A 16,515-nucleotide genomic window follows, 5' to 3' on the forward strand; every position below is an offset into this window, starting at 1 on the left:
AGACGGCGTATATTTGATTATTAGAAATGCAATTGGATTTGTGACAATTGTTTGCACTCCCCAACATTTTGGAAATCGAAGTCAACATGTATGTACATACATATGTACTATATGACGCAAGGAAAGTAACCTCAGAACACGACGAACAAACAATGATTTCAATTTCCTCAACTTTATTCTATACAAATCTATTACAGCTTCCAAAAAGTCATTGTTAAAAATATTAAAACTTTGTTGACATGCAAGAACACTGCTGTTGCAAGAGAGGTGTATTCTGAAAGTAATTACAGTTAAGTATTTTAAGAAAAAACCGTTTGTACTTCATGCACCTTCAATTAAAATTAAGTGATTGTCTTTTCCATCCAGTTGGTGTGTATGATGGACGCTTTTCTTAGATTTGTCTGTTAAGTAACAATTTTGTTTAAATATAACATTTTATTAATTCTATTTATATATTTTTCAACTACTTACGTCTAACTGATATGATGCGTTCCGATTCACCCATCGAATTTTTGGCCACACAGTGATAATCTCCAAAGTCTTTGGAAACAACGGGTCGTATAGTCAAACGCATGACAATTCTGAAAATATTATCCAAAGTAACGGACTCATAGGTGCCGCTCTGAACAAATTCTTTGCCTTTCAACCATAAATTAACAGTCGTGGGGTGAGCTTCCGAAATGCACTCTAGTGTAACCTTTTGACCGAAGCCCGCATATATGGTGTCATAACGCGTCCAAACGGTAGGTGCAACTGAACAGTGGAACCATTTTATTAATTTTATCAGTATCTACATATTTGGTATATACATATGTATATATATGTATGTTGAGACTTACAACTAACAGCAATTAGCACTCGCTTGCTTACTGTCGGTGGTATACCATTCGAAGCTATACACATATATGCGCCCATGCTTTCTCTTGTCACCTGCCACAGCGTTAAATTCGCCCCTTCTATGCTATAAATATCAGTTCCATCGGCATTCTGTAATAACGGAACATCGCGTTCACGCCGCCAAGTAACTGTCGGTGTTGGTAAGCCTGTTGCGGTGCATATTAGAGTCACGTTTTGTCCCTCCTGCACAATCATGTCGTGGCTGGTTTGATAGTCAATTATGTCGGGTGGAACGACAACATCCAGATAACCGACTTGGCTTTTCATCGGATCGGTATTTATCTGACACATATACCAGCCTCGATCTGATTCGCGAACATCCCGTATACGCAGCTGCCAGATACGATGCTCCGTGTGGCTAATACCTATGCGATGGTTCTTTGTGATGACATGGTTTTGTATGCTGAGTATAGTTTGTGTGTCGACTCGCAACCAAGCAAGCTGTAAATGAAAGAGCGTTTTAGTCGGTTTCTATGTTTCACTTATGTTTTTGACAAAATAAACCATTAACGGTTGGGGACTCATACTTTCTCTTTTAAAATTATAACTATGAAGGATTTGTTCTAAGTAATGAAAGCGGATACGGTTACGCCGTGAAGCTGGTATAGCTCATTGTTCTTTTGCAATATTCTCCATAAGTTTCATTTGTCGTACTTTTTTGCCAAATCTATAGAATGGCAGGGTGGTTTTGACAAACGAGGTCGATATTATTATTATAAACTAACATATAATAAGCGTTATCTGTGAGATTCGGTTTGGCAACATTAAAGGCATTGTACCACGCTCGGCTGCTTATTGAGCCAAATCAATTCTTTTCGAAGTTACCAAAATAGTTTGATATATTCATCAAAAGAGGGTGAGAGTGTCGGATCCGTGTTGTGAGTAACCAATTTCATATATAGCGGCAAGTTTAAGCAACTCCATAGATGGTGAATACTAATGACATTTGTAAAACACTCTCTTTTGTTACTAGACCCAAGGTTTCACAACAAGAGTTTTCCTACTATATCTCACACAACTCCACGATATCAGGCTGTGTGAACGTTATATCAATAATAATATAACAAATATATCTGGTACACTACTTAGATGATTTCGGTTAGTGAAATTAAAATGAGTACACGTTTTTAATTTACCAACCTTAAAGGACATCAAGTCGTGAACGATGCAAGTGAGAGTCGCATCACGTCCAACCGGCGTCGTTACATTATTAATAGGTCCACTAAATTTGGGATCGGCTGTAAAAAATTGTATAATATTATTAATATTGTAAAAAAGGCAAGAGGTACTGATGAGATGATGTCAGTGATTAGAAATAACAGGTGGAGAGTGTATTGTAGAAATGCTTGCTAGGGCTAAGTACTGGTGTAAGCGAACTTCACAACTGACAATTCTCAAAGATCAAAGCCGGGGAAACACTTTAAGGTGTAGACTAAACTTTATTTTAAACAAGAAAAAAACGGTAAAGTTCAGACGTATATTTTATATTTTGAGGAAAAAGCCAATCAGAGAATCGAAAATCATTATATTAGAGCTATAAAGTTTATACTAAATTCTAGATCAATTTCATTTTTATTCAGCATTGAACCACATTATTTTTAATAAAACTTGTCAAATTATTTTCTTTAAAATCCCTCATATTTTGAACAACATAACGGTTTAGATGGAATGTCAAAATGAATGTAAATCACTTTATACGCCTATATGTAGTAGTTCTAGAGGAATATTTGGACTGATCGCATAAACGTTTGACATTACTCAAGTGTACTCAAGAACATGTTTCTAAGTAATTTTACGATGTTAACTATCACACTGACCGACATATGCGGTCTGCGACATATTAAAGTCTGCTAGAATAATTATTATATTTAGTATATCGGAGCTAGGGTAATTCGTGGACCGATTTCACACCGTATAAAACCAACCGGAGTTTCTAAATTCTTATATCATCTATAGGGAGGCTATGAATAGTTTTTTGGGACACTCATTGTTACCGGGAAAGATTCTCCTTGAATTTCAATAACATATCTCACAGATTGAGCGATATCTTCGATGATACTTCAACCATACTCACTGGGGTTCATATATTCGGTATTTCGGATATCAAACCAATATTTTTCTCTACTGGGAATACAGACTGTCATGTGCATATTTGTGATACAACAAAGCATAACAAACCGCAAAATTTTATTATGTTATATAAGCGAAAAATGCCGTGATAATAAGCGTAAACACTTAACAAATGTTGAAACTACCAGATTTTTTTTTCGCCCATTTGCCAATAACATTGCTATAAGCATATGCAAAGATATGCCCTAAGAGGTTAAGCGCAATTTAGGATATACCTTGGGGAGTTCGTTGCCAACACATTTTAACACACACGTGTCCAGACAAAATGTTGCATACATGCAAAGGTAACGGGAAGTTTACAGCCAGACGCGTCATTAACACTGAAATAGCAGCATTTATTACGAAGTTGGGGGTAGTTAGGTAGTTTGCATGAACATATGTCGGGTTTACCGGTTTAACGAAGCATTGTACAATATTGTACTTACATATTTTTAAACTCCAATTAAATTTTGTATTAAGAATTGGGCGTTCTTAAATTAAAGCAAATATTCAATTTTTTACATTACTTTAAGTTGAATTCATAAAGTAAAATTCTTATGTATTATTTATACTCGAATGATCTATTGGTCAAATTTTTCTAGGCGAATAATATTTTTTTGCATCTTGTGAACTTTTAATACCTTAAACCGGACGTTACACAATCAAGATATTGCTTTCAAGTTGCAATACACTCACACGACTACCACACTCTCACTTTTCGAACTTGAACGTCATCTTGATATTAATTTTTCCATTCAAGTCGTGGGGCAAGTTCACGATCATGTTAAAACAGCTGATCACACAGTTTTACAAATGCGACGCAATTGTCGGGTATATCAATATTTCGATTATTGGATTGACAACAAAATATCAGCATATCAATCCATTATATTATTATTATTTTTATAATTTTCAAGAATTATGAAGTCGTTTCCATGACGACGGCATCTTGAAACTATTATTGATTGTCAAATTTCTTGCAGCTTACGTCACGGCTGGCAATTTAAATCCATTTTGACAAGCAGTTTCTGTGATCAACTGGAAAGCCAGTCCTTGATCGTGTAACTGTAGCGTAATAGAAAATTTTTTATTGATTTTAATCGAATCGAGAAATAGATAAAGGAATCTTAATCTTCGGGTTACTATTCTTTGTTCCAGTAATAAGTCGCATTGAACTTAGACCAGTTTTAACTGAAGAACAAACGTTTAGAAATAAGAAATATAACCGGTTATTGTTGTAACGATTATCCAGACCCTGCTTGAGTGAAAGCAATAAGTTAACTGTCATCAAAATCACTTAACGGTTCGAGAAATGAGCTGTTTCGACGGGTTCGGACCATAGGGAGAGGAGAGTTAGGGCAGTTGGTTTCATTGGGCATGCAAAGAGGTGATTAGGGTCATGCGTGTCAGGATCTATTCTGGATAAATAGGAGTTTAACGTGCTACAATACACATAATCAAGTTGCGCTAGGGTCACTCTTGTTTCACGTGGCAACGCGAGCTCTTGTTTTGCTTTCGGTGATGTTTGGACTCTAAGTGCGCCATTTACTGGGAGGGAGTCAATGAAGGTGTTAATAGGTTTACTGTCGTTCAGTACCCTTCGAATTCCGAAAGTGGTTGTTGGTTAAGTAGAGTGTAGACTTTTGAATGTGACACCTTAAATTGTATAGTTGTTTATCGTCGGAATTTGAACACAATCAACGGAAATATTGACATCCAGTTCGTGCTCCTTCGTCCAGTTTGTAAATAGGGTGGCCATGTATATTTGGCTGGAGGAGTTTTATGCTTCTTGCAGTGAAGAAGGAAGAAAGTTCTAGGAGATAGACGTTCTTCACTTTTGAACATATGCCATCAATTTTATTGCCTGAAGTCATTATCGTACAATCATCTGCTTATGGGGTAGTGAAAACTCCTTGCGGTGGTTGTGGGAGCTTCAAAATGTAGTGATTAAACAGTAGTTCCCACAACAGTTGGTTCTACGATACCGGAATTTTCCCGGACTTTATCCGGCAAGAGCTGTTCTTTATCTATTTCTATTTCGAGGATCTAAGCCTATTTGGACCGGTAAGTAATAAGGAAATATAACCTCGACAGCGATGTTTCTTCCTGGAAAAAGTTATTACTTTGTAAATATTTTCACAAAGTATTTCACTATTTAAATTGTTTCTGTCTGAAATTTCATTATTAATGCAACTTGAAGTTTAACTATGGTTAACATTTTAATTTCTTCTTCCCCGATCTTGGTAAAAGTTTCAGTCTCGGAAGGTATAAGCCTTAAGATATTGAATCGCTAATGAATGCTAATGCGAATTCTTCATTAGAAAAGGTGGCTATTGGATTGGTGGATTTGCGGATATCGTAAATGTTGTCCACTAATAAGCCTTCCTACCTAACCTGAACACGGGTTTGTCAGAAGGAAACGTCGGTGACCTTATGAAGTATATACGAGTATATATACATAAATGTCAGCCTGACAAGCTGAGACGATTTAGCCATGTTCGTCTGTCTGATGAGATAGTTTCACGAAATTTGGCATATGTTAATGTCCAAAGCAACGTTGCAATCTTCAAAGAAATTGTTCAACCGAAGTATTATAGCATATAGCTGCCATAGAAACTGACTGATCAAAATCAAGTTCTTGTAAGGAATCTTTTGTATTTGTGGAGGGTACTATAGTTTCGGTGCAACCAAAATTAATGGTATTTTCTTGTTTTAATTTTAGCTAGAACAAATATGCAATATATTCGAACTAAGTACAACCGAAAATCGCTATATAAATAACTTCTTACTTCCTATACCCAAATGTGCTTTTGAGATGAAATATTTTGCATTTGCAGCTTACTAATATCTCCCACAAATATTCTTTAATAAATTGATAATTTCTGCTTACTTTGCAACAGAGGCATAATTAAGTCTTACCCAGTTTAAAGAAGTAAAAATAAGCTATCTTCGCAAATAAATTCGGATAGAATGTTAAGTTATCCAGATGGCCACAACAAAAATTAACTGACCTCAAAAGGAGCATCCGCTATAAATTTGAGACATATTTTAATGATTATTAAGTCGTTATTAAAGCGTACAAGTGACAATTATTTTTTGATATTTAACAGTTTTAAAATACCAACACGCAAAGGTCTTGGTGAAAGTATAGGAAGCAATTATATAAATTAACAGCTTAGCCACTTAACAGGCCTGGCTAGAGCAGTGGTATATTTTAAATGTAGCAACCACCATGCAGAGTATATCAGTGGAAGGAGACATGTTTTTTTGGTTGCCCTGGTACTTATGTTGTGTGAAGATACGTATGTATGTAAGTTAATAAATATTTAGATACCGTTGCGGGCATCCTAAATTTGATCTGATTTTTACAGACTGCAGTGTCTATTCAGCGTGGAATTAAAAATGAAGTTCTAGTGATAAGAATACGGCGTGCCATTTTACGGCCATGCTTGACGTCTTTTGGATATTTCTGCACAATATAGTAAGTTTATAACGTGAAACCCCGACGTTGAGTTACCAATCTGATATTCTTCAAAATCCCGAAAATTTTCTACAAAATGAATATGAGTTTCGAAAATTAAAATTCGAAGGCCTTAAAATAGAAATATGTGGCTTGATTTTTTTTTAGCAATCATTCATATTTTCAAGAAATAATCATCAAAAAATAATCAAAGTCAGTTCTTACCCTTTCTAGCTCCCATTTACAGAACATAGGGTCTCCACGCTCCTTCGAGCCTTGCAGCAACTGTTAGAAAATAATTGGCCTAATTGACATATGTATGTGTGGCTGGAATCGTGAACGTGCCTAACAGTGAAATAGAAGTGATTCTGAGCTCTCTCCATTTCATTTAATTGTAAAAATTACGGCAAAATGCAGTAATTTAGGTATGACGTCATCAGAACATGGGAAGAACAGCCTAATAACCGCTACTAAACCATAGGTCATCAGGAAGGGGCTACTGTTGGCATGCAGAAGATGAATTGGAAACTCGGCATTTCCTTTGGCAATGAAAGAGACTGGAAAGACTTCGCTCCAAACGAGTACCTAAAAGGAAGCACCATGCAATTGTATACCGACGACTCGAAAACAGCAGAAGGAATTGGTGCTGGGATAATGAATAATGCGATTAAAAGCAGAGGCACGGCCTAAGCAGGTGTAGAGATGTTGAGAACAGAGAACAGATTTAAATTTTATAGTTATAGTCAAATAGCATTTCAGGAAATTGCATTGCATGCCATTAAACCCGCAATAGTAATGAAGTGCATAGAAAAACTTAACAGGTTACCCATGAATAATCGTGTACTGCTGGCATGAAACCACGGACACATAGCTATTGAGCAAAATGAAGCGGCTGACCGAATGGCAGTGAGTCCATATATCATCAAAGTAGAGTTCCGGAGTAAATATTATATCTGGACTTCGCCAAGCGAAACTCTTTCGCGGAGGATACAACCTGAAAAGGTTCAACTTAAAATCATCATCTGGTCATAGCAGATTTAGGTGCCACATGTACTGGATGGGAACTCGGTCAATAGAATACTGTCGATTTTGAAAAGTAATTGCACGAAAGAGCCAAGTCGTCAGAACGGTTGATCTGTTAAGGGCGCACGTTCATCAGTCCAAGCGCTTTCTTATTGTGACTGGTTTAGATGAAGTGATGTAAAAAGAGATGACTAAAGATAAAAGATCGCAATGCATTAATTTAATCAAATCTTCAGCGTTCTGTTCGGTTTTATGCCGTAGATATCTATAGTACAGAGTTCGGTTCCAATTTCCTAAATTCTAAAAGACGATGTAAACGTCGAATCGTTGGAAAATAAAATTTGATCATGCGTGAAAATCATTCGCTCGACCTCCCAAAGCTGTCTCGAACAATATATTATGACCAGTATTAAGAGAGAGTTAATAAGAATGAGAGTGACAGTACATTAATTTTCGAAGCTGATATTATTATGAAATTATTGAATTATTATTAATTTTTGAATGTTTACACTAAAGTAGAAAAATAAATTAATCGCAGTTTTCTCGATTACCACCAGTTTTATAGGAGATTTTCCCGGAAAACTTTTTATGACTTCTCAATTATGAAAAAGCGTGATGTAACTCAACCGAATTTTATAAAAGAATAGATAGAGATTTTGAGATTATAGTTTGCCCCGTACGCGTACATTGGTGCCTTTGTTCAATAGTTAGGGAAGAGTTTTTTTTTCTTTTTTTCTTAGTAAGATATTATAGTTGGAAATCAGAAATTTGTGAAGTTGAGTGACACATATTTTAATTTTTGCCTACAGCCTTAAAATAAAATACGAAAAATAACGAAATGTCGCGGCATTTATTAAATACGATGTGGTTAAGCCCTTACACATTAGCTGACATCGACAATGTACTACATGAATATAATTTAACGTTACAGAACATTGTTACTGCAAAGTATATTTTTGTATAAAGCAGTTTCTTTTGCGAGCGTATAAGGATAAAAAAGGATAATTAAAACCAAATGGAAATAATTTAATTATAAATATTTTTTTTAGTTTCATCGAAAATAGAAGCAAAAACACCATTCAAATATATAATATATATGTATATAATTTATTTAGTATAATTTAATAAGAAAGCTTATCAAACTGACTACGCCATCGTTGCATATGTAAATGTCCAAAGTCGTCAACTTTGTTTGTGATGTGCGATTTTCTCTGTCACTGCATAGCAATTATCTGCTTAATGCGCTTCAAAACATGATGTTATGACATAACCTCTATTTCGGATGCATTACAGAACATTATACTTTGTTCGTTTGCATAGCAATTGACGTTTGCGAATTCAGCCATTATGTCAAATAATGTCCAATGTAAGGCACTCAGCCGCTGTTACGAATTTCGGTCTTTAATGATTTCTTTGTGTTCATGAAATTTTCAACATGGTTCTAAGTAATAATTATGCAAAGGTGCTCCTGGACGATTTTTACAAATAAACAACGCAAACATTGAAATTGCTCAAAAACTTAAACGTATATTAAACGTACGATACCGATCTGTACAAAAATTATGTAAGCATGCATAGTATAGTTAGCACCATAATGGTCTGCCATGCAACAATCAAATTATATTGCAAGCGAGCAAGTATGGAACATGATTGCAAAATGTATGAGTAACCATACGTCATGGTGCGCGCCTTTTCATTGCTTTCATGCCTTCGACCTAGCATAATGAAAATGAAACCGCGAGTTACTACATATGCTTGTATAACTATTAAACTTATGTCAAATTATACATACATACATACATACATACAAATATGAGTTTGGTGGATTTCTTAGCATATTTTGTAGATTTCCTGCAGCAGTGAGAAACATTTTGTGCATTTCACATTCTTGCCTATGCTCTATCCAGGAATATTTCGGAGAATAAAATTTGTGCATTTGGAAGGAACTGCGGAAAATAATGGTTTTAAGAAGGGGTTATGCAGTAAACACAGCGGGACACCGCGGACTACCAATTTAACCGCATAGTAGTTTTGGCGTCAGTAAGGAGGAGTAAAAGTGGCGCCAGGTTGATATAAAGCGATTTTATTGTAGTATTGCATATTTGAGTTTATTTACAATTTATTTTATTATTACTTATTAAGTTTAACACTTGTTTAAACAAATTTCAAGAGTGACAGACTCTCACTTTATCAATAAACTTTATGATTCAAAAATAACAAAATCCTAAATAAAATGTTTATTATAAAAAGATATCAAAAAAAAAATGTAAATAAGTAAATTGCTATTTAAATATGATTTCCCGGCAACACACTGCCTTTTATTCCGTATTCAGTTTCACTAAGAATTTAAGCACCCGCTATCATCCCGACTGTTGCTACATGGCATCATTAATACATATTCATTGTGCTGTCGAAGTATTTGTGGTGCGAAAAAAGGAAGTCTCAATTGTCTGCTTCCCGTATGGAAATGTGAAAAAAATCAAAGAAAATAAGAAAGTTACAAATTTTCACCCTGTTGCAAGGCTGTTGCTGTCTGGCCGCATAGTCTGCGGCCTCAGTGGTAAGGCTGTTGTTGTTGTTAGCTGTAGCCGAGTAGCGACGGTAGTTACATGTCTGAGCCGGCAAGCCCATCTAAACGCCGCGCTAGCTTAGTCAGCCACTTAACTGGCCAATCGGTCTTCAGCTATTCAGTCCGTCAATCGTATGAGGCGAGTATGAATACTTACGCTACTTTGCCCCGTAATAACGCATTGATTTACGTTGCAGTGACGAAAATTGCCATTTTTATGCCGCTAAGTGGTCCCACATACATAGATATGTAGGTATATTAGGGTCATCCAACTTTTTCACAGAAATATGAATTCGATTTTTGAATTTCCTCAATCGAGACTTGTTAATCAAAATTTGTTCAGAATAGCTTATAAAGTACTGGTAAGAAACTCATGAGTATAAATAATACTCGATATCATGTATTAGATATTTTTTTAGATCTAGAGTACCTTTATTTCAAATCAACACAACAAATCATATGTCCATGATACTCCCTTCGATACACAAATTTCACCGTACAATAAATTTTTTTTATGTAAAGTAGCTAGTTAGGTGCCTTCTGGTTGTTCGTACTCCTTCTACTAAAATTTTACCGTAGAATATGCTTTTTGTTTGAAATTCGGTTATACATTTTTTGCAAAAAATTTTGGAGATAACTCCCGGGCCACATGCAAATAATTCATTATTTATGTATAATTAAATCTAATTAGCAAAATTAATTATGAATCAATAATGAAAACGTTTTGAATTATTTCTTCTTGATTTTCGCAAGCATAAAAAAAAATGGATCACCCTGATGGCTATGTGAAGTAACTATTTTACACCTCTCAACTACGTAGCAATGTGGCTTGCATGTATGTAGTAAATACATGGAGTGGTGTCTGAAAATTATCGTGCGAAGGTGGGTAATTGCATTTTCGGCTTGTTTGTGAAGATGCAAAAAAACAAGTAATACACTAAATGTTAAAAAGTATAAAGAAGCATTGCAAAAAAATGGTTTAGCATGTGCTGCTTCGAACACTGCGGCAACACTTCCGCTTGTCGGCGATATATCTTTTTATTAATTTGTGGTTTATTGTAACGGTACTTTATTGCAATTTTCGGGTATATTAATTTTACATTTATGAATACTTGATAAGAAATGGAGTTTTTTAATATATATAAATTACAAAAATAACACAATATATGTAAGTGAATGGAATAGATAGTACTATAAAATGAATTTTGTATTGATTTCACAAAAAGTTTTGGGTAACATTATCTAAAAGAATACCTACTTAAACAATACACTTACAATGTTTCGTTGTCTTTTTAATTAAAAATTTAAAATAATGAAAATATTCAAATATACCAAAATTATATTAAATCGATTGCTTATTTTGTATTGGGATTTGAGAATTGAAGGCAAGTAAGGAAGTACTAAGCTCGGGTGTAACCGAATATTTCATACTCTTGCAACTTACCAGGACCAAAGACAGGGAAATACCTTCAGGTACAAAACGTCAACGAGAGAATCGGAATTCAAGCAACTCCATAATAATATATATGTATCTCCGACATATTCGGCATAAGATTTGTTAGAATAACGAAAATCATTATACACATGTAATATATGGGAGTTGGCGCGATTTTGGTCCAATTTCAAATAGTTTCGGCATTAAATTATAGTATATTCAATATTTACGTTCAGTTAATTTTGCTCAGTATCATACATATGGTATAAAGCCAACCGGAAGTTTAAAAATCTTCTATTATGTATATGGGGATTTTATCTACTTTGGGCACTACTACATATTATTAGGAGAAAAATATGATCTCTGAGTTTCATTAAGGTACCTCACATGGTGATGGTAAGGAGTAAAGTCAACTCGATATTTGAAAATCTTGATATAAGTTATATGAGGTCTAGGGCAAGTTTTCACCCAATTTTATCAATTTTAAACCATAAGTTGCACCGTTCTTAAAAACCCCTTTCAATTTTATTAAGATAACAAACATGTTTGGTGATATATGCGGTATAAAGTCAGCCGGAAGTTCGATAATCTTTATATTAGGTATATGGGAGCTAAGATGAGCAGATGCAACCCATTTTTGACACAAGGGTATATTATTATCAAGATACTTATTTCCCGAATTTCAAAACCAAATGTCACAGAATGACTGATATTTTCGGCAAAAAATCAACCATACGCACTGGGGTCCTCATATTCGGTATGTGGGGGCTTTGATATTTGTAGACCGAATTTGACAATTTTTGGTCATCAGCAAAGTTTCATTCCGATTCAATCATTAGTGCTTGATTTGTGTACTGGAAAGTGAAAAAATCAGATGAAATTTAAAATTGTGTTAAATAGAAAATATCCGTTTTTGCCCTATGTGGGCGGGACCATGCCAATCGTCCTAACTTGACATCGGTTGCTATAAGGCAGAGTGTAAAATTATACATCTCTGGTTTTCTTATGATGTTTATCGTACTTTTAGTAGTTTTTAACAAAACCGTTATATGAGAAGTGGGCGGGGAAATGATCTGAATTCAAGCATTTTTACAGGATGTATAGGGATGCTAAAAAGATTTGCATTGAGTGAATTTGGTCATTATAGCTTGGATAATTTAGGTGATATGTACACTAAACTCATAAAAGGCGGGTCACGCCCACTCTTTTAAATTTTTTTAACCATGAATGCCTTTCCCTAATGACGTCTACTAAATAACAGCGTTGTATATTATTGTGGAGCTTAGTTATGTCACTTTTTATACGTTTTCGTTTAAGGGCATCTGCAATAACAACTCTCCTTGAGTATCAAGGAGCATGCGTTTCACCAAGATATCTCAATTTTTACTCAAGTTATCGCTTGGAAGGACAGATGGGCGGACCGACAGACAGTCACCCGGATTTCAACTAGTCTCGTCATCCTGATCATTTTTATATAGTTTCAGATGAACAACCGTCAGTTGAACAAACTCTCTAGCAACATGTTGCAAGAGTATATACAAATAGCTAAATAATGCAAATTCAAGAATATTTCATGAATTAAATTCTCGAGTTATGCTCGCAAAATAAGTATTCGATTCTAAGATTCGTTCCTTTGGCTCATTGAAACTTATGCGCTCAAGTGAAACTGGACAAAGTGAAAGTGGATAAAATTAAAAGTTAATTCCAAAGAGAGAACTTTTAATGGGAATAACATAATTGATATGATTACTTATTTTATCGTCAAACAAAATTTCAAGACAATTTTTGTAAAACTTTCAATTTTAAGAATATTACCAGTATAAAGCAAACTGTTCAAAATAAAAAAACACTTGCCGATGGAAGATTATAGTCTTAAAAAAGCAATTGTTGTAATCATCCAATATTTTAAAATGAATCTGAAGAGAGGAACTTGTTAAATAAAATCTCGTAAGGAGTTCCTTACTCAGAAAAAATTTGTATAATTCAGTCAAAAAGAAAAAAACTTATAACGGCACGTTTACTAAATGTTTGTCTGAACTTTTGCTTTCCTTCTCTTGTGGTGTGCTTGAGAAGCTTTATAATTGCTAAAGTAGTTGGTTTGACTTGATTAAGAAGCATTTCATTATTTTTTCTCCATCATATGAACTGAAAAGTATAAAGGTATCTAATGCTTTAATATTTGGAAAATAACATTTTTAATTCATAATGAATTAATCAATAAATTACTATAATTATGAGAAGGGTGAAAGACCAAAGCCACGCACGTCTCTCTGTATATCAGCGAACCAGTACCACAGTTTTTGAGATATCGATCTGAAATTTTGCGTACTTCATATTCTTCATCAACTTTTATATTTGACGAGATATCTTCAGGTGATTATAACTAAATAAATATGTGAGCAAATGGTACTTTGTTAGTGTTTTCTTTTATACGTCGGTATAAAATTGGCCACTGTCTTTGGAAATTCCTCTTTGGGCCATTGTTTTCTGTAAACGTTTTCTTGTAACTTTGTTGTAAAAAGCTTCCCGATTTTATAAATAAAAAAAAAATAATAATAATAATAATTTTATAAACCTCCATAAATATTTACAAGAAAACATTAAAGTTATAATGAAACGAAGGTTTATTTAATTTAGATATTTTAGCAATGATATAATATAGTATAACCTTGTCTGAGTCATCATTTTTCTTTATTAAAAATTGTTATTTAGCATTTTTTGTTGAATTCGAAATATCAAAATTTTTGTTTTTTTAAAGTACCTTTTTTTTTCATTGTAATTAGTAATTTACATTATTTCACAAGGAATTATTTTATTTATAGAGAGTTCTCTATTTTTTACTGTTAATCCATCAATTAGAAAAATAATCGACAACTGCATTTAATACAAATATTCAATATATAAATTTTTATAATTTTTCAGTTTTGCTAATTAACTTACAGTTATTTAATTCCGATATTGTTGACAGCGACAAATAGACGAATTGATTTATTACAAGCAACAAAAGCCACAACTTCATTGTTTTTACAAAGCATGAAAAAATCTATTCAACGCACTGAAAGTGTTAAACAAGTCTCTATAAACTCCGCTTTGTTGAAATTAAGAGTTTTCGCGCGCGTTTAAAAAGTGTGACCGCCAATGTAAGAAGTCCTTTGAAGACTGCGGTTTTCTGCGAACATCAAGTGCCTTGCGACTACCGTCTTGACTTATTTTTTTATGATTGCGCTGCCACAAAGTGTTAGAAATCAAAATTCAAATGTAACAACACAATTACATACCAACAACAACTGCTTTGTGATTTTGTGTGCGTGTGTGTGTGTGTGTTCATTGGCAAGGACGCTAAATTGGACACCAACACGTTGTTTGCGGTAAATGAGTGAATAAAACGCGCATGTCCCTTAGACAGAATACACTAGCACTTATACATACGTACAAATACAATATATATATAAAAACACATGTGTCTGCATATCGGCAAAATTGAATGTTTGTGTGAAAACATTGCAAGAAAGTTGAAATAGAAAATTGCCGGTTTTGTGGACGTCGTGTGCGAGGAATTTCATTCATAATTCTAAGGCACGTGCTCTCTAACTGTTGATTTGTTACTATAGTGGTTGTAAAAATGCACTTATTAGTATTTAGAGACATTTGAATGCAATGAAGTGTTGTTAATTAAGCAACACACGCATTGCGTTAAAAAATTTAATAAATGTAGTTTGTGAGTAATATTAAATAAAATTGTTAAACCTAATTTAATTATAATTTTGATTTCGTTATACATGTATGTAAAATTATTATATTAATATTTTAAATAAATACGACACAAATGCTTCTAGCGCCAAATACGAGTTTTAAGACTGGAGTATTATAGATACATAACCGATAGGCGAAAAAGTATATTTTGCATTTTTTGCACAGTTTTCGATTTTATTATTTAATATACACATTTTAACTTTAAAAGTTTGGAGCGATGCACGTGCATAGATTTTTTTAAGTCATTAATAGGAATGTTCTTTAGCACCTTAATTGCGGCTGCTTGAATGGCTGGAATATCATCATAAAATGATCTTTTCATGTTGGTTTTCAGTTTTGAAAATAGAAAATAATCACATGGTGATAAATCAGGAGAATACGCCTAATAACACTACTCAACAAATCTGAAGAAAAAGTTTGCGACTAATGTGCTAATAGGTCTGTGGGGTCTTTGTGGTGTGCTGTTTATGAATTTGAGTTCAAAAATTTTCCATCACGTGCAGCTATTTTTGTAATTTTAGTAAATGGTGAAATGGTCATTTAAGTAAATTTGACCCCTATACCTCTTGACTACAACGCAAAAAATCCTATGTGTTACGAAATTTTTACTATCATTTTCGGTTTTAGCAGCCCAAAACTAGCAAAACTTGTCTCAAACATCATAGTTCAAAATTACTGTAAACTAGAGTAATTAGTATTTGTTTCGTAAATATTCAATTAATTTCGATATATAATATAATTGGAAGATCGTTCACGTCGTTCAGAATACGTTTTTGGTGTATAACGTGATGGATGGACTCCCAGATTTCATTCTTTCTTCAAGCGATTATTTATATATGCCATTATTTATATAAATCCTTAGGCTGTGTGCAACCCTCATTTTCCAATTATCATTGAACCATCGAAAATATTCGAAACGAGTCTCCATACATCAGTATGTAGTAGAGATTTATATTCAAAATAGAAGCAGCTAAATAGAAAATTTGGCTGCAAAGTTTGACGTAGCAATTTATTCTATTTTTAAGACATAGTTCACTTTACATAATGTACGATATCAATTTGAACAATAAAATTTCGAAGATATGACTGATTTCAAAACCAATCCAATATTTTATTTTCTCGACTTTTTTAGGGCTACGATAATGGATCTGTACTAAACGCAGAAGAACTTGGATCAATATGTGTTTAAAAAACGATTATATCTGTGCAAAGTGGACAGACTCAAACATACTTAGAAATACCCCTGCATGGGTTATATATATGCAATAA

At 33.8% G+C, this 16,515-nt stretch overlaps 1 protein-coding gene across 1 annotated transcript; it reads right to left on the minus strand.

Annotated features, from left to right (window-relative positions):
* Positions 1 to 156: 156 nt before the first annotated feature.
* DIP-iota (Dpr-interacting protein iota) lies at positions 157 to 14,614 on the minus strand. Its single transcript, XM_036376585.2, has 6 exons — positions 14,434 to 14,614; positions 2,038 to 2,135; positions 840 to 1,338; positions 472 to 753; positions 330 to 401; positions 157 to 274 (listed from the first exon to the last, which is right to left on the minus strand). Exons 1-6 carry the CDS (start codon positions 14,510 to 14,512, stop codon positions 192 to 194), a joined length of 1,113 nt encoding a protein of 370 aa, XP_036232478.2. The 5' UTR covers positions 14,513 to 14,614; the 3' UTR covers positions 157 to 191.
* Positions 14,615 to 16,515: the final 1,901 nt, after the last annotated feature.

This window comes from Bactrocera oleae, chromosome 3, assembly GCF_042242935.1.
Source record: "Bactrocera oleae isolate idBacOlea1 chromosome 3, idBacOlea1, whole genome shotgun sequence".
Classification (NCBI taxonomy): domain Eukaryota; kingdom Metazoa; phylum Arthropoda; class Insecta; order Diptera; family Tephritidae; genus Bactrocera; species Bactrocera oleae.